Below are 27,003 nucleotides of genomic sequence, written 5' to 3' on the forward strand. Positions count from 1 at the left end.
TAATATTAATGTGTTACTAAACCCACAACAGTAAAATCAGTCTGTATATGCAGTAAAAAATGGTTGTTATACTCATCGTGGAACCTAAGGGGTTAATCCTCTGCATTTTGTAAAACGTTTTTGATTTGTTTAATCCTGTCTTCTGTGATCCTCTCCTTCTTTTATTGTCCCCAATCCATCTACTAATAGTACAGAGCCTTGTAGGCACTCTGCACATGCTCAGTTTAGTGTGTATTGCTTTTTTTTTTGTGAAGGGTGCATGTGATCAGAGGAGAATGAAAACTCCTCCTACAAGCTTTAACCAGTGCTCGGCTGAACACAGATAGAAATCATAAGGCTGCTATATAATGATGACGAGAAAAGGTATTTAGCAGTTTATATTTACTAAAATAATAAAAATATTTCCGCAATCTGTGTACTGTGGGAGACCAGATAAAGTGAATGCAGAGTCCTGGGATTAGTAACACTTTAACTATTTTTAATTTTTATGCTGCTAGTTTTTGTAAATATATAGGAAGGTGTATTATATTTACTTTTTTTTTATAATTTCTTCAGTTGCTTCCTGGTTTCTGGTCTAGGCTAAAATAATGTCATACATCCCTTGAGCCTAGGTATTTTTTTTTTCTTGCTAGGGGGTGTTTTTTAAAGCATGGAGATATGGATGGGTGAGTTTGTTTTGAATATTATAAAAAATAGCATTTTTGGTTTGTGGTCTTCAGATAGTTAAGTTCTGCTTTAGGGTCAGTGACACAAGGGAGGTGGCTGGGAGACTACATCACAATTTGGCTATGGGGCTTTGATATCTGAAGTTACACCCCTGGCTACATTTATGATAACTGGCTGCCCTAGACTGTCAGGCACAGAACTGGCATGCAGTTCTTGGCTAGTTGGATCCTGGCAGTATGTTATCTGACACACAGCAGTTTTCAGACATATTAGGTGAACTTACCTGTGATGACTTTCACATGTAGAATGCAGGTTCCATATCCCATAAAATTGGATGATACACACTGATAACTTCCTGAGGTTTCAGTGCTAATATTTTTCAGCAGGGCTGTTCCTTCATGCTGGTCTGAAGAGAAAAAATATGAATAAAAAGAGTGACTAACAAGCTGTCCAGTAATAGCGATACATACAAAAGGATCCATTAGCGGTCAGTTACTGACTGCAGCTGCTTGTAAGGCCGGGTTCACACATATGGGGCCACGGGTTCATGCCTGGGGTTCGGGTGCATCCTTGTTTATCGGTTCAGGTGCGAATCACGCCCAAATGTTTGCCTGAATTCACACTTAAGTCAAACCTAAATCGGACCCACAGACACACAGGACCCTTTTTAATGTGGACCATGGCCACCCCAGACCTGTGTGAAACAGCTCCAATAAGTATATTTCTGCCAGTTGCTGGCGGCTAGGAGAAACTGGCAGGAATATACTTACTTTAGATATCTGAGAAAATTATACTTCCTTAACTGAATTTCAACTTGCGGTACTTTCCCCGATAAGGCCTTTGTTAGTCCATTTTTTTACATCAGCTGTAATCTTATGTGACTGGCACAGTCTCTTGGTCGATCCATAGTCCATGAAAGGACACCATTAGTAGCTGAAACAAACTACAAGCTAGGTCTATCCTGCCTTTACTGCTATTAGAGGTATATTATAGGTATACCCCCATCCCGACAAGATTTGGACACTCCTTTTTCCTTTGCTATGTCATATTCCCTCGAGTTGTTTTGCTGATTCATCAAATTATTTTTAACTGTTCTTTATGGTAATAAGTTCCTGAAGAAGCGCGGTTGGCACAAAACATGTTGAGCTGAGCTGTACCCCAACTACCGGACACAACAACCTGCTGTCGGTTGCCCACTTACATCTTCTAACAGGAATCCTCAATTGCAGGTCCTAGTTTTTCTGCAGCTTATGGGTGTGCCAATCCAACATTGAGGTTGATGGTCCATAGGATTGTTGGGGTATTGACACCATTTTTGGCATTTACTTTGTTTTATTGAAATTATTTGGTTTTAATGTGATTGCAATACATCGTATAGTTTAGACATATTTGGCCTTTTGTGAGGTTGTGTTGTACCACTAAAGTCCATTCTCTTTTGCATTTACATCAATACAATATGTTTTAGGATGAGGCACTGGTTTACATATTAGTGTCCACAGTGCCACTCCCTGGTGACACTTAACATTGTATCAAACCTGTGCTTAGAGAAATATGGAGGTTGCTATTGCTAAACTGTTATCTGGCTGAACCTGGCTTCACTACTTTTTGGTCAGTATTCTGGAACATTAAAGCTAATTACAAAAGTCAGAGTGAAGTTGGAGCTCCTGATCTGTATACTTGTTTTGGGTCATTGGTTAAAAAAATACTGAAGTCACTGGATTGGGACAGACTGGAATTGGGTGACATTGAGGGAAACCGTATTTTCAGAAGCAGAGATAAGCAATGTCAGCCTCCATACTTCCCCAAGTACAGCTCTGAGTTCAGATTCTAATACAGTGCATAACAATTTAAAATATAATAATGATTTCATTTAATGAAACACTTTAATGTGTAAAATAATCTACAAAGTGTTTTTTCAAATGTCTATTTGTCAACTTTTATTAAAAAAGGAATAAGCAGGGTATATATTTCGTATGTAATAAAAACCTTATTTGTCCTAAAAAAACGTAAAAATATATGTAGCAATATTTCCAGGCATTGGGCCTGACATGGGTCTGCCATGGTCACCGGTAACACCAACAGCACATTTAAACTGATTTTCAAAGTGTGATATCTGAGTCAAAGAACAGTCCGGCATCTTTGGTTTGTTTTGTTTATTTGATATAGGGATGGGAGAAGGGAATGAGTGGAATACTCCTCTGGCTCAACTAGGTACAAATTGGGACACTTGAGAAAAATGCCTTTCAGCGCTGACTTGACGCAGGCTGGATGCCAACCAACGCTTGCTGGAGCTTGAAATCACTGACTTGCTTGCACTGTCCTGAAAACTGACTTCTGATACTTTGGTTAGCTCAAAAGTCCTTGACACTGCTCCCTCCAGTGCTTCCTGACTGAGGTAGCCTTTAGTAACACTGCTGCTGCTGCAACTCTCAACACTGTACACTGCACGCTGTACACTTCCACTGTACACTTCCACTGTACACTAAATACTTCAGGGCCCAACCACTGGCACCCCCTTTACTCTTCAGGGTCAACACTGGCACCCCCTTTCCTTTGCTCCTGCACCAGCTAGCTAGCTCCCGGATCCCTCTGACCTTCTCTGAAGTGGTCCCCTCTAACTAGGCAGTTTGCAGTACTCACGACTGGGAATGCTTTCCTGAAACTCATCCCCTCTCAGCTCCGCTGGTCCTCAGCACACTGGATCCTCTCTGCAGCTCAGCTCAGCTCTCTGTCCCCTCAGGCAAGCCACCTGGGACACCCGATTCCTCTTGACAGGAGGAGAGACAGTTGCACTCTCCCTCCTGGGACTCTGCTTCCCGCCCAAAATGCTGCATCATGTGCTCCCTTCAAACTTATACCCACTCCCAGAATGCTGTGCGGCAGAATCTTCCTTTCTGGGGTAGATACAAGCCTGGGTGTGCCATTGGTTGGGTTTCCTCCACTGCCCAATGAGAACCCTCATTGAGCACAGTGGGGAAACTCCCCAGTCTCAACAGCCACACCTGGGAACCATGACAGCCCAGCCGAAAATCATGGCCCCGCTGACAAGCAGACAAGGCCCACCACACGCTACCTAGACTAAAAACAAACACAATTCAAACCCTTAGGCTGGTCTCACACATGAGTGAATTGATGCTCCGTTTTCAAAGCTAATTGACAAAGTAATATTTCAGCGCTTCAGGACATATCAGGTCATGTTTGCATCAGTATCAGGTCAGGTTTACATCAGGATCAAGTCAAGATTTTATCCTGTTCACAACTGAATGACATATGCAATTCAGAAGCATTCCCATAGAAGTCAATGGGCCTGAATTCGCACCTGAGCCAGACTGCACTGCTCAGAAAACTGACAGGACTTTTTTTTCAATTCGCACTGAATCAACACTCTGACTGCACCAGACATATGTGAATAGGCACAATAGAAAGCAATGTTCTTTCACATTTCATGCGGATTGGATGCAATTTAAATTGCGCCCAATACGCATATTTGTACACCTAGCCTCAGCCACTTATGGGTAAAGCATATGCTGTCATTATTTTTAGACTATTCTCCTTAACGTTAAATGAATTGCCTTTTTTAACTGAAACACCTATAATACACACACGGGACTCTAGGATTTTCTCTGTTTCCTAACGTTGCTTTAAAAACCTGTAAATCAAAGTGTTAATTAAGATTTTTTCATAGCTGACATATGCTGTGAATTGGTAATCATTACAAGTCAGCTGATCGTCGGCTATGGACACCGGTATGATGTCTCTAGCTGCAGGCATCACCCCGGTATATGCACTTTCCTTAAATATCGGCAATATCAGTAACCTCATTGGCCGATTCCGATATATCTGGGAAAGTGCCCCCGATATATCGGTGTTGCCGATAATCAGTCGATCTCTAGTTCTAACAAGGGGTGGGGGTAGACTGACAGGGTAACACCTTCTTAAGCAAACCCCTCCTCAGCACTGAAAAGCATTCAAAATGCCAAGTTTGGCTGTTTTGAATGCTGTCAGCTTTTTTAATTCGGCGCCGAGTACCCGGAAGTGATTTCATGACATCACTTACTGGTTTTTTACATGGAGACCCGAGTCTTCTCTTTGGCGGCGGCGGTGGTGGAGGTAGGATGCCATCACCCCGGTACATGCACTTTCCCTAAATATCGACAATATCGGTAACCTCAGGGGCTGATTTCGATTTATTGGGGAAAGTGCATATCGGCCCCCGATATATCGGTGTTGCCGATAATCAGTCGATCTCTAATTCTAACAAGGGGTGGAGGCAGACTGACAGGGTAACACCTTCTTAAGCAAACTGTCCGGAACCTCTTTCCTCTTACTCGGAGCACTAATCAGCCCCCATTTATGTGGGTATGATTTACATACCACCTCCCTTTTCTCGAGAGGTTTTGCAGATTCTGCTGTTGTACCTGCTGGACAGACCTGATACCCCCTTATTACTAATTGGTGAGTTCAATGGTTATCTAGACCCCACCTTGGATAGTCACCCCCCCATCACCAAATAATACTGGTGCCTGTGGTACTGTCCTCTCCCACGTTCTCATGGAGGGCAGGGTCATTCTTTAGAGATAAACAACATCACTGTGAATGCAGCCTATCCTTCCATTAGAGACCAGTAGAAGGATAGGCTGCATTCACAGTGATGTCCATTGTCTCTAAAGAATGAAAAGTTTGCATTCCTGGTGATGTCATCAGTCTCTAGTAAATACATAGGCTACAATCTTAGGAAACTCACTGGTCTTTAGACACTAGTTTGCTCACCTTGTGTTATAGAGTCCTGAAGAATAGAACCATTAAACTTCTGCCAACTGTAGGTGGGTTTTGGATTTCCCTCTTTTGAGCTGCATGATAGAGTAAGGTCACTTCCAAGGTTCATGGAGCCCTGAATGTTGCAAATAGGAGCAGAGGGAGGCACTGGAAAGAGACAAAACACATATTAAAACAGTAAAATATGTTCCAAAAATACTGTAGTCCATAAAGTTTAATTTCTGTTTGTAAACAATAAAAATGTCAACAAATACTGTTAACCTTTTTGAGGCTACAGTCTCCTATTACTGATAGATTTTTGCACTTGGGCCTCTCGTGTTTGCAAAAAAATGCCTAAATATAGACCTCTTCTAGAATCTGAATCTCTTAACTTAACATAATCATTTAGGTTATTTTAAACATTTTGGAACATGAGTCCCTCTTAATGTACACACTCCTTTTTAATTGTATTTTCTCTCCATCACAGGAGAAATGTCAGCCAGTGTCAGGTTGTAAGCCCCCGGGGAGGCTGACAGGTTTTCCTTCTAGAATCAAAGTTAGGTGGGGGCCCAGGGCTCTGTTTGGTAAAATTGTAGGGGGTGCAAGGAGCTGGAATGCCATGCAAAAAAATATCCCCTTTTATATTTGCCCAGACCCCATTTTGTCTAAGTTTGGTCCTGATCCTGTCTGAGATCAGGATTAAATTGACACTCTGTCTTGAATTCAAAAGAACGGTAATGGTTTGTATATATCAAATGCAGATGTTTGTATTTGTATGCAGCATTGCTCAAACACATGCATTCATTCATACACAAAAGGCTGCATTTAAACTGCTTTGCCTGCAATGCAATTGCTTCTCCAATAGGACTTGCTGCATCCACAGAAATGCAAATCAAACATAGATAGAAAACTGTCATCCGTACCTTTCAAATGTATAGAAATATGCTGAATTGCATTTGACATATGGTTGAAACACCCAGGAAAAAAAAGCTCTAAAACCAAAAGTTGATAAACCCTTGAGCTTTCTTTCATGCATTATTAACAATGCCTTCATTTTCTGACAACAATTTTGCATGTCTGTTATAAGCAGTGAGCTCAGGCAGGAGATTGGATGGCCTTTGCAGCCTGACACACAGCCTTATGCTCCTGTTCTGACATAGAATACAAGGTAATACTAACAAATTAACCATCCCTGAGGAGGCATGCTCTCTGCAAAAATTAAGGTAGTGGTATTTTTGGTATTGCACTACACTAATCTACATGATATACCTGTATTAAGAACTAAAAGTACATATGCTGCACATGAACAGTAAGACATTCTCATGGGTGTACTACAGCGTACACCTGAGTGAGAGCCTTGTTTATCCACGTGCAACCAGTCCCATTCATGTCAGTTGGGATGCAGCGTCTGCATGGACACAGTCCCTGCTCTCAACTTGACATCTGTTTGGGTGTTGGTGCATAGTGCTAAATGCATACTGTTTGTGTTCATGGCTGTGCACCTGCACCCACGCGGATGTTGTGTTGTATCTGTGCAACAGCTGCATCCCAAACGATATGAATAGAACTACCTGCATGGGGATGCAGGTAGAAGCACCTTGTGATTCAGGCAGAAGCACCTTGTGATTCAGGTTCGAAGGGGGTTTTGAAAATGTTTTATGTGACTGTGCTTCATGTTACACCTTAATTATGGATGTAACATGAAGCATGGTCTAAAAAGTGAACTTAGCCTCAAAGTGGATGTAAACCTGATTCAGAAAATTTGACCTGGGCACATATATCTGTAGTGTTTTCTTATCTCAATCCAAAGCCATGAGTCCCATGTCCTTCTGCTGTTTTGTTGCTCTGTTATCAGCATGATAACTTCTGACAAGTTCTCTTGTCACAGCACAGCTCTGCAAGTCTCTGCCTATGTTGAGTAGGGGTGTGTGCCTTTCCTCCTGGCTGTATGCCAAGGCTGCACACCCAGTGCTGAACAGAAAGAGAAAATCTCTAACACGATGTGCACTTTCTAAAGAATATATAAAGCTAAAGACAGCAGATATACATGTAAATCTTATGTAGGGAGATTTGTTTCATCAACTAACTGCACTCCTGTAATCCACAGGATAATTACAGCTAAACGAGCTTTGGCTGTACTTCTCCTTTAAATGTGATGGTAACCGATTGTAGACTGCAGTTTTCAAGTCATTCCACAGATTTTCAATGTGGTTTAAGTCTGGACTCTCACTAGGCCATGCATGGACATTCACCTGTTTGTCCTTCAACCACTGTGTCGTAATTTCTGCTGTGTTTTGGGTCATTGTCATTCCCATTGACAACTTTCTGGCAGGGGGGGAGCAGATTTTTCCTCAAGAATTTGACGGTATTTTGCCCCATCCATTTTTCCTTCTATCCTGACAGGTGCTCCATTTCCTGCTGCAGAGAAACATCCCCCATAACAGGATATTACCACCTCCATGCTTTATTGGAGGAATGGTGTTTTTTGGATGGTGAGCTGTATTGGATTTCCGCCAGACATATGATTTGATGTTGAGGCCAAAGAATTCAATTTTAGTCTCATCTGACCATAACACCTTTTTCCATGTGGCCTCAGAATCTTCAAGGTGCATTTTGGCAAAGCTCAGTTGTGATTGCATGTGGCCTTTCTTGAGGAGTGTCTTTTCTCTTGCAATCCTTCCTTACAAGCCCCATTTGTGGAGAATTTGTGATATTGTTGTCAAATGCACACAATGACCACTCTTTCTCATAAATTCCTGCAACTGCTTAAGAGTTGCTGTAGGCCTCTTGGTAGCCTCTCTGACCAGTTTCCTCCTGGCTCTTTCAACCAGTTTGGAGTGACATCTTGATCCAGGGAGGGTGTTGTACCAAATATCTTCTACTTCTTAATAATAGACTTCACTGTGCGTCTAGGCATTGATAAAGCCTTTTTACATTTATTTATGTCCATCTCCTGACTTGTGCCTGTCCACAACTGGTTCCCTTAATATTGAAAGACGCACACTGATAGCTTCCTGAGGTTTTAGTGCTTATATTCTTCAGAAGGGCTGTTCCTTGAAACTCGTCTGAAGAGAACAAATGCACAACAAGGGTGAATAATAAGCTATCTGGCAGTGCCTTGCCAGCTATAGCTGATTGTTTGCTTCAGTTGCAATACCAGGGACTGTAATGCTCCAGGAAAGCTCTTTTCACGTTTAACTAATTAAAAATGACTACAGCTGATCACAGATGAAAGTTTTATGACTTTGTGTGTCATTGAAAAGGTGATTAGCTACACTTAATTGATTTTACAAGTCATTTTTAGGAGGGGTTGATCCTTTGTCAAACTCGGTGATTCTGTTTTTGAATTTGTTTTATTTTTTTCTGACATGTTGGTTTTATATCTTTTAATTGGGTGTTATAAAGTAAATACAGCTGGATAAAAAAAAAAACTGTGTTTGTCTTCATTTCAGGCTGCAAAGCAACAAAATGTGATTATTATAAATGGAGGTGTTTCTTTTATATACCCACTGCACCTTTTCTTGACTTAAACATAAAATATGTTAGGATCAGTGACAATAGGGGGGTGGCTGGGGGGGGGGGGGGGGGGTTAGGTGAGGTTTTGCTATGGGCCCAATGTTCTGAAGCTACATCCTTGGCTACATTTATGATAATTGGCTAAATCCAGGCTGTCAAGCGCAGTATTTGCATCCAGTTCTCGACCAGCTGGATTCTGACAGTATGTTGTCTGCCACATAGTAGTTTCAGAGATATTAGGTGAACTTACCTGCAAATATTTTCAGGTGTAGAACACAGGTTCTGGTTCCCTTAATATTGGAAGACGCACACTGATAGCTTCCTGAGGTTTTAGTGCTTATATTCTTCAGGAGGGCTGTTCCTTGAAACTCGTCTGAAGAGAACAAATGAACAACAAGGGTGAATAATAAGCTATCTGGCAATGGTAGTACATGAAAAAGAATCCTCTAGTGGTCAGTTACTGCCTGAAGGTGCCTGTATGTCTGCTATGTATCTCTGTGTTTCCATAGGGATACGCTTAGTGAAATCAGAAAAATGTATCTTGTCCCAAAATTACCAACTGACTAATGGAAAGGCACCCTCAAGTTTGTTTGTTGAGCTGATAGGACACCATTTGCTTAAAAACCAAAAACATTCCATGCTTTTCTTTATTCACAGGGTATCATGTTAATGGGTATATATAGGTTAGTTTATTTCATTTTAGTGTTAAGCTTACATTTTAGTGTTTGATTTCAGTTGGTCCTTATGCTGACTATCAGTTACAGCAGATAGGCATCCCAACAGCTAAATTAATAAGACTATGCAGCAGGCCTACAACAATGGAATTTGCGAGGCAGCAGCTTAGAGTTGCCAGACTATAACAGGAAATGCTGTTATTGGCAGCCTCTCCAGAAGGTTTTCAAAGAATTCACTAACAAACATTTTTTAAGAAAACTTTTTACAATAAGGCATGATGCCAAATATACTGAAAAATATGTTTTAGATGTAGACCAGAGATCCTGCCATGCTCTGACTTTACTAGCTACAACAATGGAAATTGTGAGGCAGCAGCTTAGAGTTACTACAAGAAAACAAGAGAAGGGCGCACCGACCTTGTGCATTACCGCTTAAAAGTTTATTAAAATCAAAGAAGGGTAGCTTACAATATACTCACAAATGTAGCATATGAACAAGCATATAGGAAATGGACACCCCTTGCTTCCAGGACACTTTTCTACTGCTGGATAGCGTGATGGCGTCCTCAAAACCTGATGTGGCTTACGCGTTTCGAGGGAGGACCCTCTTCCTCTGAGCCAAAATCGCCACTATTTTGGCTCTGAGGAAGAGGGTCCTCCCTCGAAAAGCATAAGCCACATCAGGTTTTGAGGACGCCATCACGCTATCCAGCAGTAGAAAAGTGTCCTGGAAGCAAGCGGTGTCCATTTCCTATATGCTTGTTCATATGCTACGTTCTACGTGGTAATGCACAAGGTTGGTGCACCCTTCTTATGTTGTTTACTTATAGTGCCTTTTGGATACCCTTGGTCCTGAGGAGGGCAGCAAGACCACTTCATTTGTGACATAAAACCGCCTAGAACATTCACCTTCCCGCATACCACTCGAGCGCAGGAGAGATATTGTTGTTTTTTGGAAATCATAGCAGATTAGAGTTGTCAGACTATAACAGGAAATGCTGTTATTGGCAGCCTGTCTAGAAGTTTCAAAAGATTCACTAACAAACATTTTTAAAAAAATTTTTTTACAATAAGGCATGATGCGAAATATACTGAAAAATATGTTTTAGATGTAGACCAGAGATCCTGCCTTGCTCGGACTTTACTAGCTGCATACATGCCCCTTTTGTTTTTGTTTTTTAATTTGTGTTAAAACAAATCTGTGCTGAGGGAAATATGGAGGTTGCTAATACTATACCCCTGAAAATGCTGATTACTTGGCTGTATCTGGCTTTACTACCTACTGGACAGTATTCTGGAACATGTGTGTAAATGACAAAGGTCATAGTGAAGTCAGAATTCCTGATCTGTATACTTGTTTTGTGCCAGTCATTGGAATAGATTGGATTGGCATCACAGCTAGGCAAAATAGGATTTTTGGTTTACCTGTAAAATCCTGTTCTTGGAGTACATCACAAGACACAAAGCATCTTCATATTCATAAAAGATAGAGTTATGTTAGCACCTTCAGTTGATTGGCAAGAAACGTAAGGAAGTCCTCTAAGGGGCGGCCCGTCCATTAGGGGCGCAGGGGCGCTGCCCTCCCATGCATGCATCTGGCCCCCTAATCTACATGCAGGGGCGCCAGACGCAAGGAGTTTAATGTGGATTTTTTATTTTAAGCACCTGATTAGAGCCAGAGGCTCTAATAGGCTTCAGAAAAGGGTGGGCCTGGGGCGCAGAGCACTGCGCCTCGATTTCCAACCAGTTGTGTGACAATAGCGAATTAATATTCGCTATTATCACACTGACTCGTCTCCCAGCCAATCAGGAATCGGGTCGTGAGACCCCTTTCCTGATTGGCTAAAAAGAGACATGATTTTACTGGCCATTGGCCAGGAAGAGGGAGGGGATATACGGTCGAGGAGAAGACACAGCTGCGCTCGGTAAAGTAGCAGGTAAGATGCCAGCCAGCCAGCCAGTGATGTATCTTGGCCTAGGCCAACAAGGCCCAGGCCTAGGGCAGCACTTTGCAGAGGGGGCAGCAAAAAAGCTGCACCCCGCATGAAAAAAAACAGCCTTCTCCCAGCTCCTGCACAAAAAGGGTTCCCATCGGCTTGCGCTACACTTTTAGTATAGTGCCAGTCTTATGGGGCGAATTGGGCAGGGTCCAGGAGGCAAGTCAGTTTGGCAGCCCCATAAAGCGGTCACCTGTGGGGATAATACCGGCCTGTGAGGACATTCAGGTAGACCGCAGGCCGCCGACCACACTTAATACAACTGGCCCTACGGCCGCCAATGCTAAGTGTGGCACTGCAGCCTAATTCTCCGCCTACCCTCCTCCACCCCCAGGTATGGCAGGCATCATATCAATAATATAATTTTATTTCTTTAAACATCCTTGTCCTTGAGTGAGCATATTGAATTGCATCATATACAAATAAGACTTTTATTGTATATGATGGCAATAATATTTTGGACCTGCTCACCTCATATGTGCGATCGCAATATGTCACTGGGTTAGTAAGATTACTCCAATCTTATAAGATATTTGTACTTGTGTTTGCTGCCACTGATTATTTCACTTTTTTGTATAATGACTATGGACTTCCTATTTATTATACAAATAAGTGAAATAATTCTATGATTAAAATCAGTGACAGCAAACACAAGTCCAAATATCCTAAAAGAAAGGAGTAATCTTACTAATCCAGTGACTTAAGGCTGTACTAATGGACGCTGATAAGGCTGCACTGATGGCCACTGATGAGGTGGCACTGATAACCGGCACTGATAAGGCAGGACTGATATGCTGCACTAATAGGTTGCACTGATGGGCATTTATATGCTGCTCTGATGGCCACTGATGATGTGGCAAAGGTGGGTACTGATAAATTGCACTATCGAGCATTACTGAGGCTGCACTGATAAGGCAGCACTGATATGCTGCACTGATGGGCACTGATAAGGCTGCACTGATGGGCACAAGGCAGCACTGATAAGCTTCACTGGTGGGGCTGCACTAATGAGGCAGCACTGATGGGCACTGATATGATGCACTGATAGGCTGCACTAATGGGCACTGATAGGCTGCACTGGTGGCCACTGATGGGGATGTACTGATGAGGTCGCACTGATATGCTGCACTGATGGGCACTGATGAAGCTGAACTTATGGGAACTGATGAGACTGCACTGAGGGCCACTGATAGACTGTGGTTGTGGTCTACAGATGACAGGGCGGGTCAAAAACAGAAAAGGGTGTGTCCTTTACAGGAAGGGGTGGGTCATATTTAAATTACGGGGTGCCCACGTTTAGTCAGGCCTAGGGCAGCACAAAACCTAAATACACCACTGCAGCCAGCCATCCATCCAGCCATCCATACTGGGAGGGGGGGGAGGAAGGAGGGAGGGGTGGTAGAGTAGATCGCAGGCCAGCAATCCATCCCATGGGGGGGGGTTGTTGGTTTTGACGCCACCCCCCCCACAATTTTTATTCACCAGCCGCCACTGCTCCCAGATAGTACCCCTCCCAATTCAGTTTCTGTAGCAAGTCATGAGCCAAAAAAGGAAGATCAGTGCATCCAGCGATATACTTCAATAAACAGATTTTACAGGTAAACCAAAAATGCAATTTTCTTTTTCATACATCCTAGGACACAGAGCACCTTAATTTGATAAGGGCATCCCAAAGCAATTAAATGAAGGTAGGGAAACAACACAATCAGCTACCAAACCACCAACCCCAAACTGGTAAGGACCTCACACAGCAGCCTGCAAAATGCACCTCCCAAAGTAAGCCTCCTCTGCAGTACGAACATCCACTTTGTAAAACAAAGGTATGAACCAAGGACCAAGTATTTTTTTTTGTTTATATATATATATTTATTACAGGTACTTACAGTAACATCTTTACAAACTTGAGCTACTGAGGCCTGATGATGAATAACCTAGGAGGCAACAAAACACTCATAGTAGAGTGGGCTCACATTGAACTTGGATGCCAGAAGATGCACATCCATTGGCCAAGCTCTTTGAACAGCCCTTGGTCAAGAGCTCACTATACTGGAGACAGATGTTGACGGCTAAGTAAATCCACCAGCAAAATTCCCACATCTGGAATATAGGAATAGATATGGTGGGCAAATCTGGAACATAAAGTTCCACCCAAGCCAGTATGTGGACCGCCTCTGCCTGGGCCACCCAACTTCTGGTGCCTCTTTATGTATGCCACTGCCATGGTATTGACCAACTAAACCCTCGTAGTGCGGCCTTCCAGTAACACTGACCAATGGAGCAGGGTAAGTTCATTCACTCTCGATCCGAAAATATTGATGGGTAGAAACCTCTTCTGTGGACATGAAGTCTGCTGGACTGATATTTTGTCCAGGATTCCTCCCCAGCCTGACATAATGGCATCTGCCTTCAGGCCCTTCTAGGAAAGAGGAAGAACGATCTTCCCATCCCCAGAATCTGTGAAAAAATCCACAGTCCCAGAGGCAATCTCATGCTGGGATTCATACTTTGTAAGAGTCCTCTGTTCCCACACCACCAGGACATTATTTTGTAGAAGTCTGGTTTGAAAGTGGGGAAATGGAACTGCCTCACAGAAGGCTATCATCTTCCCCAAAACCTCCACGCAAATGTGAGTTGAGGAATTTGTTAAGGCTTTTTTTATTAGCAACTTCACCTTCTACCTATACAGTGTCCAGGAATAGGCCCAGGTATTCTGAGCTCTCGACTACATTTAGGGCAGATGTCTGAATATTCAAACCTCATATAAACCTCTCAAGAGTGCACATAATGAGAGGCACATTTGTCTCTAAAAAGGGAACAATTGCTCCCTCAGAAGAAAGTCATCCAGGTACCCTATCCATAAAATACCCTGGCACCCTAAGAGCCACAGAACTGGAGACAGGACCTTGGTGAGCATTTTGGTGAGCTGTGGCTGGCTGAGCATCAGAGTCATGACTGGAAGTGGCGTTCCTCCACAGCAACCGCAGAAATCTTTGGTGAGGTGAAAAACACAGATTTTCAGATTTTTAGGGTCCAGAAATTCTGTACCCTAAAAACAGAAAAACCAAGATGGGGCAAACATTGTGGTTTGGTTGTAGGACTGCACAGAGGTTCAAACTTTTTATCTGGAACTGGAACAATAACTTTTTGATAGCATATGCGTAGGGGATTGCTCTGTAATTTCAGCTTGTAGCTGTGAATCACAAATTTTCAGGCTTATTTGTCCCCAAAGGAGTGAAGAAATATTTCTGCGCTGCCTCAAGCTTGGTAATATTTCTCATGAGCTGCTTGCGGTCACTGTAATTAACCATAAAAGTATTGTTGCACTAAGTGAACTCCTGGATGCTGCACATTGACAGTTGGAATACACAACCGTAAAGTAAAACCTATATACACACACAAGCGTGCTTTCTTCAAATGGCATACAGTCAAATAGATTCACCCAGTTTAAATGATATAAAAGTGATGTCATCATTAGGAAACCAAATGAGTTTAGAGGAGTTTGCTTCATATTTAAATACTAATGAAGAAAATATCAAGCTGTCCTGGGAGTACAGTGTGAAGAAAATCTAATTTACAATGTGGAAATAAAGAGACTAATGAGATCTATGAAAACATACATATTATAACTTTTATTATGCATCATTAATTGACAGATCGTAACAGTTGCATACCATGTGTCAGGGTGCCAGGAAACCAGACCACACAGGAATGCAGGTAAAATTAAGCAGTTTATTGGAGGAAACAACAATAATATTAATCGCACAGCAACAGTGAGGAAATGAGATCAGGAACAAGCTGGGGTCAAGTGCAGGAGCGGGTAGTAATCCAAGCCGGGTTCAGATCCAGTAGTGGGTAGTCTGCCGAAGACGGGTCGTCTGCCAAAGTTGAGAGCAAGGAGAGTCGTCACCCGATGCCGAGTCAAGAGCCCGGAGAAACGCCAGCCGATGCCGGGTCGAGAGCCAGGAGAGTGTTCAGCCAAACCGGGTCATGCATGGAGGAACACAAAGAACAAAAGACTGCTAGAAGAGATTCACCTTGGAGCACAAAACCAAGGGCAATGATAGCAACCCAGCAGGTGATAGATATAGTCAGGTGTGTGACATCAAAATGCGATGCCCAGGCAGCAGGAAGTGATGATGCATTCACAGTCTATAAGAGGCACCAGTCTGCACATGTCCAAGATGGCTGCCAACAGGAGGGCAAGGTAAGACCTTGATAGTACCCTCCCCTTAACGGCCTCTCCTCCATGGACCAAAAACTGTTTCTGAGGAAAGCGAGCATGAAAATCACGGAAAAGGGCGGGAGTATGAACATCAGCGGAGGGAACCCAGGGGCGCTCCTCGGGACCATAACCCTTCCAGTGTACCAAGTATTGAACTTGACCTCGGAACTGACGAGAATCCAAGATGCTGCTAACCTCATACTCCTCATGATTGCCCACAGGAATGGGATGAGGACAGGAAAGTGAAGAAGTATAGCGACTGGCCACCGATTCACCTTGCAGAGGATGTGAAAAGGCCCAACAAAACGGAGTGCTAGTTTTGGTGAAGGCACCCTGAGTTTGAGATTACGGGTCGACAATCACCATCTCCACGACCTGGTACGAAGGAACAGATAAATGTCTCCGGTCAGCCTTGAGCTTCTGACGCTGTGCAGAGACCCGTAAAGACTCTTGAATCTGCACCCAAGAGGAACAGAGGGCACAAAGATAATCCTCCACAGCTGGGATGTCCTGTGCCGAGAACGACTTGGGCAACACAGCGGGTTGGAACCCATAACTGGCCATCAACGTAGACATTCCAGAAGACGAGCTGATGGCAGAGTTCCTGGCAAACTCCACCCAAGGTAGTAGATCAACCCAATTGTCATGATGGTCAGAGATATAGCAGCAGAGAAATTGCTCCAGAGTTTGGTTGGAACGCTCATCGGCATCATTGGACTGTGGATGGAAGGCCGAGGAGAAGGAGAGTCAAATACCCAACTGAGAGCAAAATGCGCGCCAGAACCTGGAGACAAACTTGCTCCCACGGTCTGAGCCAATCTACTTAGGCAACCCGTGTAAATGGAAGACCTTCCTGGCAAACACCAAGACAAGCTCCTGGGCGGTAGGCAGCCTCTTAAACAGTGGCGCATCTTGGAGAATAGGTCAACAACCATGAGGATAACCATGTAACCTCAAGATGCGGGAAGTTCCATAATAAAATCTATGGCCAGGTGAAACCAGCGACGCTCCACATTGGGAATAAGATGCAGTAGGCCCAAGAGGAGGTGCCGATAAGATTTGTTCTGGGCACAGACCGAACAAGCAGCCACATATACAGCAACATCAGTTCAGAGAGATGGCCACTAGAACTGACGGGAAATAGCCTAGGACATCTGGTTCTTACCAAACAAGTTTTAAGGTGCAAAGCACCAGTTCCCTGCGCTCAGAGAGGTGTAGCTTCTAGTCCACCTCGTTAAGGTCTTTCCACTGTTTCTGGAGCTGTGGATGCGACAACCCAGGAAAAAATGCTGCGGCCTTGCTGCCCTTTACACGACCAGGGAAGTCTGGAAATACTGTAAACAACAAACAAACACAGGGGCGCACAGGCCTAGTGCATTATCCTTTGGTTGGTTTATTAAAAATAAGAAGATTAAAAATACTCACAAACGAGTTTCTTGGTTAAAAGCATATCATGTAAGGAACGCAGTCCTCAGTAGTATGATCCGAGGGTAAGTTATCCCTTGAGTTAGTAGTGGCTAACGCGTTTCGAGGGTTAGCCTCTTCCTCCAAGAGGCTAACCCTCGAAACGCGTTAGCCACTACTAACTCAAGGGATAACTTACCCTCGGATCATACTACTGAGGACTGCGTTCCTTACATGATATGCTTTTAACCAAGAAACTCGTTTGTGAGTATTTTTAATCTTCTTATTTTTAATAAACCAACCAAAGGATAATGCACTAGGCCTGTGCGCCCCTGTGTTTGTTTGTTGTTTATCTGGTTCTTACCAGGATGACCGTCAGTCTTGGAATTGTGGTATGTGTGCAGCAGTCTGATGCCCAACCCCTCAGGTACAAGACATTTGCCAGCAGGTCTCTCTGTTGGAGCATCAGGTTGGGCAGCCAAGATCTGTTCCTCAAGAGGAGAGGTTAAGTTGGTACGGATAGCAGCCAGGATATGATCTGAAGGTATGACCGGTGTCAGCACAGAGTCCTCCCTGGACAACTCAGAAAACTGGCAAGACAAGACTATAGCTTTTGGATTCGGGCAAATAGGAGTTCACATAGTTAAAACGAGACAAAAACAAGGCCCAGCTGGCCTGACGGGGTGTGAGACTCTTGGCTTCCGAGAGATACGGCAGATTCTTATGATCAGTGAGAATGAGAGTCGGATCCACAGAACCTTCGAGCAAGTGTCTTCTTTCTCTGAGAGCCAGGATAATGGCCAAGAGCTCTCTGTCTCCAGTCTCGTAATTGCAATCAGCTGGAAACAGCTTCTTGGATTAGAACCCATAAGGAAGTAAGGGTCCATCAGGTGTCCAATGCTAAGACTGGGGGGCACCTACCCCTGTTTCAGGTTGGTCAAAGAAGAAAATTTCCTGATAAATTTCCAATAATAGTTGGCAAACCCAAGGAAACGCTGAATGGAACGGAGACCACTGGGGTGAGGCCATTGTATAACAGCCAAAACCCTCTGAGGGTCCATGGAGAACACAGCTGAAATGATGTAGCCCAAGAAGGAAACCTGAGACAGGAGGAATTCACCTTTCTCATGCTTAAAGAAAAGCCCATTCTCACGTAACTGTAGCAGCACCAATCTGACATCCAGGTAGTGTGATTCAGTGGAGTCCGAGTAAATCAAGAAGTCAAAAATATTGACTTTTGCAGAGAGATGTGACAGCCAGTCCTTAAGTCCACCAAAGAGTATATTCAAAAGGAAGTCCTCTCTGTGAGTAAGATATAGAAGGAGAATGGAGAGAAGAGTCCTGCTGGATCTAAACCCAATAGTCACTACACCACAGTGCTTCACACAGATAAACCGCTTACCAGAACAAGCAGGCCCTCAAACTATAGAGTGGTCAGACAGGCATGTGGTTAAAATCCGCAGTAAATGCAGCAACCATCCGGCTCCTCACATTCACAAGTGGTGATGAAATGCCAACTTGGATATCTTCCTTAAGGTCCACCAGCAGTCACCAACAATCACACTACAAGGACCTTGCCTTCCTGTTGGCAGCCTGTTGGCAGTCACATCTCTCTGCAAAGTCAATATTCTTTAGAACATTCATTTTTATACATTGACTGTTATTAACATCAATTTGTGACACTGTACCCCTTTGTTTGTATTTTCCAAACTATATGCATACCTGACCTCACCATCTACTACTATACTACTGTTGTATGCAAACCGCTGGTCCTGAGACCTTGGCATCCTTTTAGACCCTGAGGCTTGGGCTGACATTTGATGATCCGCTAAGTCCTCCAGATTGAACATATTCCTAGAGGCAAATTATAACCTGCTTACCAGATGGTACCTAGTTCCTGCGAGGAATACAAAATTTCTCCCAACATATCCCCCAAATTGCTTTCGAGGTTTTGCAGACACGGGAACCCATTTATATATTTAGTTGTCTTATCCTATTGTGATTGCTTTTTATGCTGAGGTATTTCGTATGCTTCGTGTATCTATGCTTGCTGGCATGACGTTAGCACCTGACCATGCTGTAGCACTCTTAAAAAGCGAACTCCTGACATACCTATTTCACAGTTTAAACCGCTTGCTGACAGTATACTGTATATGTACAGCAGCAAGGCAGCTCTCCTGTGCAGAATCACTTACTTCTACGTGATTTCACACTTCCAGGTCTGGAGTGTGCATGCGTGCCACCGGCAACCCACTCCCACTATGATTGGATACAACGAGAGCCAATCAGCCCATCTGGCAGATGCAATGTCTGCCAGGACCCATCAATCATTCAGGAGAAAAGCAGAACAGCGGTCTCCCTATGCCAACAAGGCAGATTGCTGTTCTGTGAGAAGGGAAAGCTGTGATCCTGTGTTCCTACAAAGCAGGAACATGAATCTCTCTGCCTTCCCATACTACAAGCACCCCCACACAGTTAACAAGTACTCCCTAGGAACACATTTAACCATTTGATCACCACTGAAGTTAACCCCTTCCCTTCCAGTGTCATTAGTACAGTAAAATAAATAAAAATTCAGTAAATCTATCCCATAGTTTGTAGATTCTATAACTTTGGCGCAAAACAATAAATATACGCTTATTGGTATTTTTTTTACCAAAAACGTAGCAGAATACCTTTGGCCTAAATTGATGAAGAAATTTGATTTTTTCCATTTTTTCTAATTGGACTTGTTTTACAGCAGAAAGTAAGAAATATATATATATATATATATATATATATATATATATATATATATATATATATATATATATATTTTTTTTTTTTTCTAAATTTTTAAAGGCGCCGGTCCAAGGAAAGTATGAATCTGAAAAAAAAAAGCCTGCGAATCAGGGTTGTCTGCATATATTGTATGTGTTTGTATTTTGGCATTCAGCTCTACCTTGTATGTTATCTTAGTGTTATTTTGTTTATGAACCTCTTTATGTATTCTTTATTGTTATACTTCTATATGGCACTACCACTTGAATGGCAAACTATAATGCTATATTCAGTTCTGTAACAACTTGCCGACTGCCTAACGACGATTTACGTCGGCAGTCAGCCCCTCACAGGCAAAGTGACGTAGGTCTACGTCGCTAGCATGTGAGGCTCTAGGGAGCGAGCGCACGCCGCCAGAGGCTCGCTCACGGGCCCCCCCACGCGTGTGCCCGGCGGACCCGATGTCCGCTGGGCACTCGCGATTGTCCGTTACAGCGGGAGAAAGGCAGGCGGCTAATGTAAACACAGCCGCCTGTCATTCTCCCCTGTGTAAGAATTGAGATCATACGGTTCTGCTATGTAGGACCATTGATCTCTGTTCTTACACCTCAAGCCACATCCAATCACAGTTAGAAGCACGCCCCTAGGGACACACTTAACCCCTCCTTCTCAAATAAAGTTAACTCCTTCCCTGCCAGTGTCATTTTTACAGTAACAGTGCATATGTATAGCACTGATTACTGTAGTAATGTCACTGGTAACCCCAAAAGTGTCAAAAATGTCAGTCAAGGGTCCGGTCTGTCCGCCGCAATGTCGCAGTCCCGCAAAAAAAATCGCAGATCGCCGCCATTACTCAAAAATGACAAAAATCTTTCCCTTAGTTAGTAAACGCAATAACTTTTGCGCAAACCAATCAAAATATGCTTTTTGCAATTTTTTTTACCAAACATATGTAGCATAAAACAAATTGGCCTAAAATGTTAAAAAAATTAAATTTTTACATTTTTTTGGGGAATTTCATATAAAAAAATGTGAAAAATATTGTTATTTTTGCAAAATTGACGCTATTTGTTTGTTTATATCGCATGATCAAAAAATCGCACAGGTGATCAAATACCACCAAAAGAAAGCTCTGTTTGTGGGAAAAAAAGGACGTCAAATTAGTTTAGGTACAGCGTCGCACGACTGCGCAATTGTCCGTTAAGGTAACGCAGTGCCGAATCTCAAAATAGGCCCTGGTCAGGAAGGGGGTAAAATCTTCCGGGGCTTAAGTGGTTAAACGCAATAAAATAATGAACATGAAAACTGTATGGAACTAAAAAAAAAAAATTTAAACAAGTGCCCCATCTTTTAAAGTTTGAGGGGGTAACTGTCCTGCTGTGCCCCCCCCCCCCCCCCCCAGTGACCAGTCTCTGCAACCCTCCCTGTAGCTCTGCATAGCGTGTCTCTGTCAACCAAAGGGCCTTGCAGGCTTCTCCTCACAGACTGCAAATCAAGGATTAGGGTGCAAGGCATAACAAGGGAATTTCTAAGAACAGGATAGCTACGTAGAAATAAAAACAGGGAGTGCGCTGCAAAATGGTGGGTGGACCTTTTCAGAAAATCTAAGAGTCCTTTACCCAGAAGAAATATGTAAATCAGGAGTTGTGGGTAAAAGGTGAACTCTGTATTTGTCATGTGCCTGGGATTGAATTTAGGCCCTTCTGTTCTTGGGTGGCAGTTCTGTTCACTCTGCCACTGGGAAACCAGAATCCTCCAGTATACACCTTGCATAGTACTTCCTCCTAATACTCTCTAGCCCCACCTGTCTTCCAGATGCAATCAATCCACAGTCAGATCAACTTAAATTGCATTACTTCTTGTGGACTGTGCTTGTTTGTTTCCCTGGGTGTGTGATATCTACTGAACTTCTGGATTTTTACTTCTGCCTGTTTCCTGGATTACTGTCTTAGCCTGATGCTTCTGGTTTCTGACTTTGTACATTGCTGTCAAGATTTGTTGCTGACTCAGACTGCCTGACTAAGCTAAACGCCTCAACCCTCAACCAAAGCTCCACTCTAAACTTAACCTTTTACAGGTACCTTACAGTGTTCAATAATAAGTAATCAAATGCATATTTTTTAATTGTAAGCAGTGTAAGAACATGAGCATTTTGTAGTATTCCCTGTACAGTAGAGATCAGACTGGGAGAGTGGAAACAGCACAACGTCAGTTGCTGGTCATAAAGCTAGTTGAGCTGCAGTGCAAGGCATATGTTGATCAGCACTAGACAGAGCAGAGAAAAAAAGAGATGAGTCTCTTGAAAGTAAATAGGTCACACTCTAATTGACATCATTGGTCTCTAGTGAATTGATAGTCTGCTTCTGCCATGTACCTGGTCAGTAAGTCTGGCGTGATGAGGAAGGCCTCTCGTACAGCTCTGGCAGTGTAGTGAGATAGTAACCGCAAGAGCACAGTGAGGTATGAGTGCCTATAAACAGTCTAGTAGTCTGCGCTGGTAGTATCCAATACTTCGCTGGAAAGATGCTGGGAAACGGAGCAGCTAACAACAACCAGATGAGACAGCAGGACAGCTGGAGGCAGGCAGGGCTTGGCAGACAACCGACTGTGGATGAGAATCAGGAAGTAGGAGCCAATGATGATAAGCTGGACTAAAGGCCTGAAAGGCTGGATGCAGGGTCAGACAAGCTGGGTCAGTAACAGGTGGGCGGATCAGGCATAGACGGCAGGCAGCAAGATCATCAGGTCACAAACAAGGTCGGCAACAGAAAATGGATCAAATAAGAGCAGAAGGCAGAAGTGGGATCCAGAGACAAACCAAGGTCAGGGCAGGTAGCAGATGTGGATAGTCAAGAGCAAGCCGGGTCAAGATCAGATCTCAGCTAAGTTTAAGGTGTCATCATAGGATGGCGCTATGGACACTAGAATGAACATGTGCCTCGTCCTAATATATATGAAAGAAGTGGGGGTCTAAAGATGGACTTTGTTGGCACACCACAATGACACAATGTTGTAAAAACTATAATTTTTATTCAAAACATATTAAAATTTGGATAACAAATCCATATAGCATTATCATTGCCAGGACTACCAAACATGGACTACACTACCCCAGATTAATCCTGTGGGAGGACCATTAATGCTTCATGAGCTTTAGATATATCTGCATCATCAAGTTGCCAGCTATATCACGGTCTGATTAACAAATGAAAACAGGCTTAACCATGGAGGGATTTGTTTCCATCCACAATTTCCTACCATGACTATCTCCTGTTTGAATCATATTGAGTCTTCTGCTTTTTGCTACAAATATTGGATCGTGGTCAGAAGATTTGTCCATCTTAGATATCCCCCCACCTCCACCTGTTTGGGCTTGACATCTGGGTCATCCACCGGCTTAGCTGACTTCTTGTTGTTGTGATCTTTTCCTTGTACCTTGCAACATCTGAATTATTATCGACATTGTGAGCAAACTATATTCCGATACTCTCCAGAAGAAGCGCGGCAGCGTGAAACATGTAGAGAATTGTATCATTCACAGTGAATCCACCGCCACCGTTGGAAACCATTCATCATTTATACACACTACAAAGTTCTAGTAATAGAACATATGTTTTTTTTTTTTTTTTCATTTTACTACCTCAGGCTAAGCAGGTTTTTTTTTTTTACAGTAATGGCTACAAGATTGTGGAATTCTCTACCACAAGAGGTAGTAACTGCAGGGAGTACGGCTAATTTTAAAAAACTCTTGGACATACATCTCAAGCATCAGAACATTCAGGGGTATGAGAGATGATTACAGCCACACACACCTACACTGGTTGAACTGGATGGACTGTTGTCTTTATTCGACCTCAACTACTATGTAACTACCTTTAATATTGTGTGGTATGGTGGGTTTCACATGTCGTTACAATATTTTGGAGTAAAGCTGTTGCATATTATTTTAATGACAATGCTATATGGATTTGTTATCCAAATTTTTATATGTTTTGAATAAAAATTACAGTTTTTACGACATTATGTCATTGTGGTGTGCCAACAAAGTCCATCTTTAGACCCCCATTTCTTTCAAGATCAGATCTCAAACACAGGAATCAGGAACACACTCACAGAACGCTGTAGACAAACAGCAATTAGCCAGTGCAGAAGCTCTGTTTAAATTGGCCGTTTGGTGCCAGTACTGTTGACAGGCGCTTGCCTGTGAATGCACATGCACCTGCACACGTCTGTGCACATCGGCTTGGTCCATTCTCGGCCGGCATATGTGCATACATATGCGCCTCAGAACTCCATATGCATGGGGGTGGAGTGACTGCTCAACCAAGATGGCTGTATAAAGCCAGTGCTACGTGTGCACCTCTGAGGGACTGCATATCCACGCTGGCCCGAGGTCCCTTCCAAAGCCCTGCTGCATTACTTCTGTGCCATGCACCCACGGAGATGTCCAGGAGACACCTGAGAAGACACCCAGCTGAAGAAAGTTCCGGGTTTCTGCCCCATTATGCGGCACGATCTACAACAAAATGGCGGTGGGAGTCAAAACGGCACGGACGCGGCTTGTCCTCTAGTGGCGGTTGCTACACAGGTTTATGCCACGGACGCTGCAGCCTCTGTGTACACAGAAATTAGCCCTGATCCAGTACCTCCCTCTCCCAGCAGGAGAGATTCCAATGGAGAACCTGATATAGAGGTACAGTATGTGCCACTGATCCCCTATAGCCAGCTGAGACTCCCGTGTTGGATCCTATAGCCTCATTTGCTACTGCTGGCAAACCTATTTCTGCCACTATGATGAAAAAACTCTTACTGTCACTTTATTCTTCACTGCTGACATGTTAGCATGCTTTTACCACTTCTGGACCAGAAGGTTTTACCCCCTTAATGACCAAGCCATTTTCTGCGATATGGCACTACGTTAATTTGACTTTTTTTTCCCACAAATAGAGCTTTCTTTTGGTGGTATTTGATCACCTCTGCGGTTTTTATTTTTTTTGCTATAAACAAAAAAAGACCAACATTTCTGAAAAAAAAAAAAAAAAAACAATATCATTTACTCTCTGCTATAAAACACAGCAAATATAAAAAATAAAAAAAATCAAGTTTTTTCATCATTTTAGGCCAATATGTGTTCTGCTATATATTTTTGATAAAAAAAGAAAAAATCCCACTAAGTGTTTATTGATTGGTTTGCACAAAAGTTATTGCGTCTTCAAACTAGGGGAAAGATTTATGGCATTTTTCTGTTTCAAAGATTTTATTGGAGTTAACAAATGTAGTACAACGTTTAACATGCACTGGAGAATTACAGAGATACAACTAATAACCCATAGGGTACAGAGAGCAAACAATAAAGTAACAAACAGTCGTAACCTCAGGAAAACCTCAGTAAGTGACAACAAAGTGATTTATGGCATTTTTATTTGTTTATTTTTTACTAGTAATGGTAGCAATCAGCAATTTTTAGCGGGTCTGTGACATTGCGGCGGACAGATCGGACAGCTAACTGACACTTTTGATACTTTTGAAGGGACTAGTGACATTACTACAGTAACCAGTGCTAAAAATATGCACTATTACTGTACTAATAACACTGGCAGGGAAGGAATTAACACCAGGTGCGATCAAAGGGCTAAGTGTGTTCCTAGGGGATGCTTTCTAACTGTGTGGGGGATGGACTCACTAGAAGAACATAGAGATCTGTGTTCCTAAATAGCAGGAACACAGGATCCTTGTGTTCATCTGTGACAGAACGGCTGGCTGCCTTGTTTACATATGCAGACCACTGTTATGTCTCTATGGGGACCGATCGCGGGTGGCCGGGGGACATCGCATACGCCGAACCCGCTGATGCTAAGTGTTTTCTTTTTTGTTTGGCTTTCATGATACTCCTACGTGAGTGTTTACTCCTGTTGCCTCTGAGATGGATTTCCTTATATTTGTCATATGTATTCCATTGTTTAATTATATGCGGCTGCCCCTGTAATATGTTCTCTTTCTTCTTTGTGTTTATCCTAAACTCAATAAAATTTTTTGTGGAAAAAAAAACAACTCCATCTGCACTTTGGCAGAGCCTTTCCTGAAAGCTTCCTCACTGAGGTCACTGGTCTCTGATCAACTGCTACATTTAAAGTGAGGTCATTGATCTTGTCTCCATATCATTGATAAGCTGCATTTTCAGTAATATGAATGGTATCAAGTGAATGTATAATCTGCATTCTCAATTATATCCTCAATCTCTAGTAAATAGAATAGGCTCAGTGATGTTGCTGATTTCTAGTGAATGGATATGCTGCAATCTTTGTGATGTCATTGTTCTCTAGTGAAAGGATGCGCTGCATTCATAGTGATGTCACGTATCTCTAAAGAATCACTAGGTTGGATTCTTAGTTATGTCATTGATCTCTAGTAAAAACATAGGTTGCAATTTTAGAGAAGTCACTGGTCTTTTGATATTAGTTTGCTTACCTTGCGTTACCGAGGTCAGGCTATCACCATCTACCTTTTTCCAACGATAGGTGGGAATTGGATATCCCTCATTTGAGCTGCATGATAGAGTAACATCACTTCCAAAGTTCAGGGATCCATGAATGTTACAAATGGGAGCAGAGGGAGGCACTGGGGAGAGGCAAAAACACATATTAAAGCATAAAAAACATACCTCAAACCCCTAGTCCATAGTCTAATTTCAATAAGTAAACATAACAATTTTTCACTGTACTTCCTTGTGGGGCTAGGGCACCATCATTACAACTTTTACCATCTGGCATCAGGAAATACAATGATAGTTGATATTGGACATAGGAAATCTTTATATATAATTAACAAGCACAGGGCAGTATAGGAAATTTGGTCCTGAAGAAGGGGCCTGCGGCCATAAAACGCATAGACCTATTTGACCTATTATACACATTTATTTAACAATATAAAAAAGAACAGATTTTGTAAGTATATTTGTGTTAAATCTAGCAGGTTGTGGATGCCCGACATAGCAGAGTCCCATGTGTAT

The 27,003-nt window shown here is 42.8% G+C and overlaps 1 protein-coding gene and 1 long non-coding RNA gene across 2 annotated transcripts in view; both read right to left on the reverse strand.

The window, feature by feature from the left end:
• Nucleotides 1–949: 949 nt before the first annotated feature.
• On the reverse strand, nt 950–5,588 carry LOC309553296. Its single transcript, XR_014225155.1, has 2 exons — nt 5,437–5,588; nt 950–1,072 (listed from the first exon to the last, which is right to left on the reverse strand). It is a non-coding gene; the product is annotated as an uncharacterized lncRNA (long non-coding RNA).
• A 7,913-nt stretch (nt 5,589–13,501) lies between these two features.
• MUC19 (mucin 19, oligomeric) overlaps nt 13,502–27,003 on the reverse strand; it is a gene marked incomplete at both ends in the record, with an annotated part of 113,916 nt that continues 100,414 nt past the window's right edge. Inside the window, 2 exons of the mRNA XM_082256303.1 lie at nt 13,502–13,539; nt 26,463–26,612. Of these exons, the coding sequence (XP_082112429.1) occupies nt 13,502–13,539; nt 26,463–26,612 (188 nt within the window). The remainder of the gene's footprint in view (nt 13,540–26,462; nt 26,613–27,003) is intronic.

The sequence above is a fragment of the Pelophylax lessonae genome, assembly GCF_965119305.1.
Source record: "Pelophylax lessonae genome assembly, chromosome: 4".
NCBI lineage: Eukaryota > Metazoa > Chordata > Amphibia > Anura > Ranidae > Pelophylax > Pelophylax lessonae.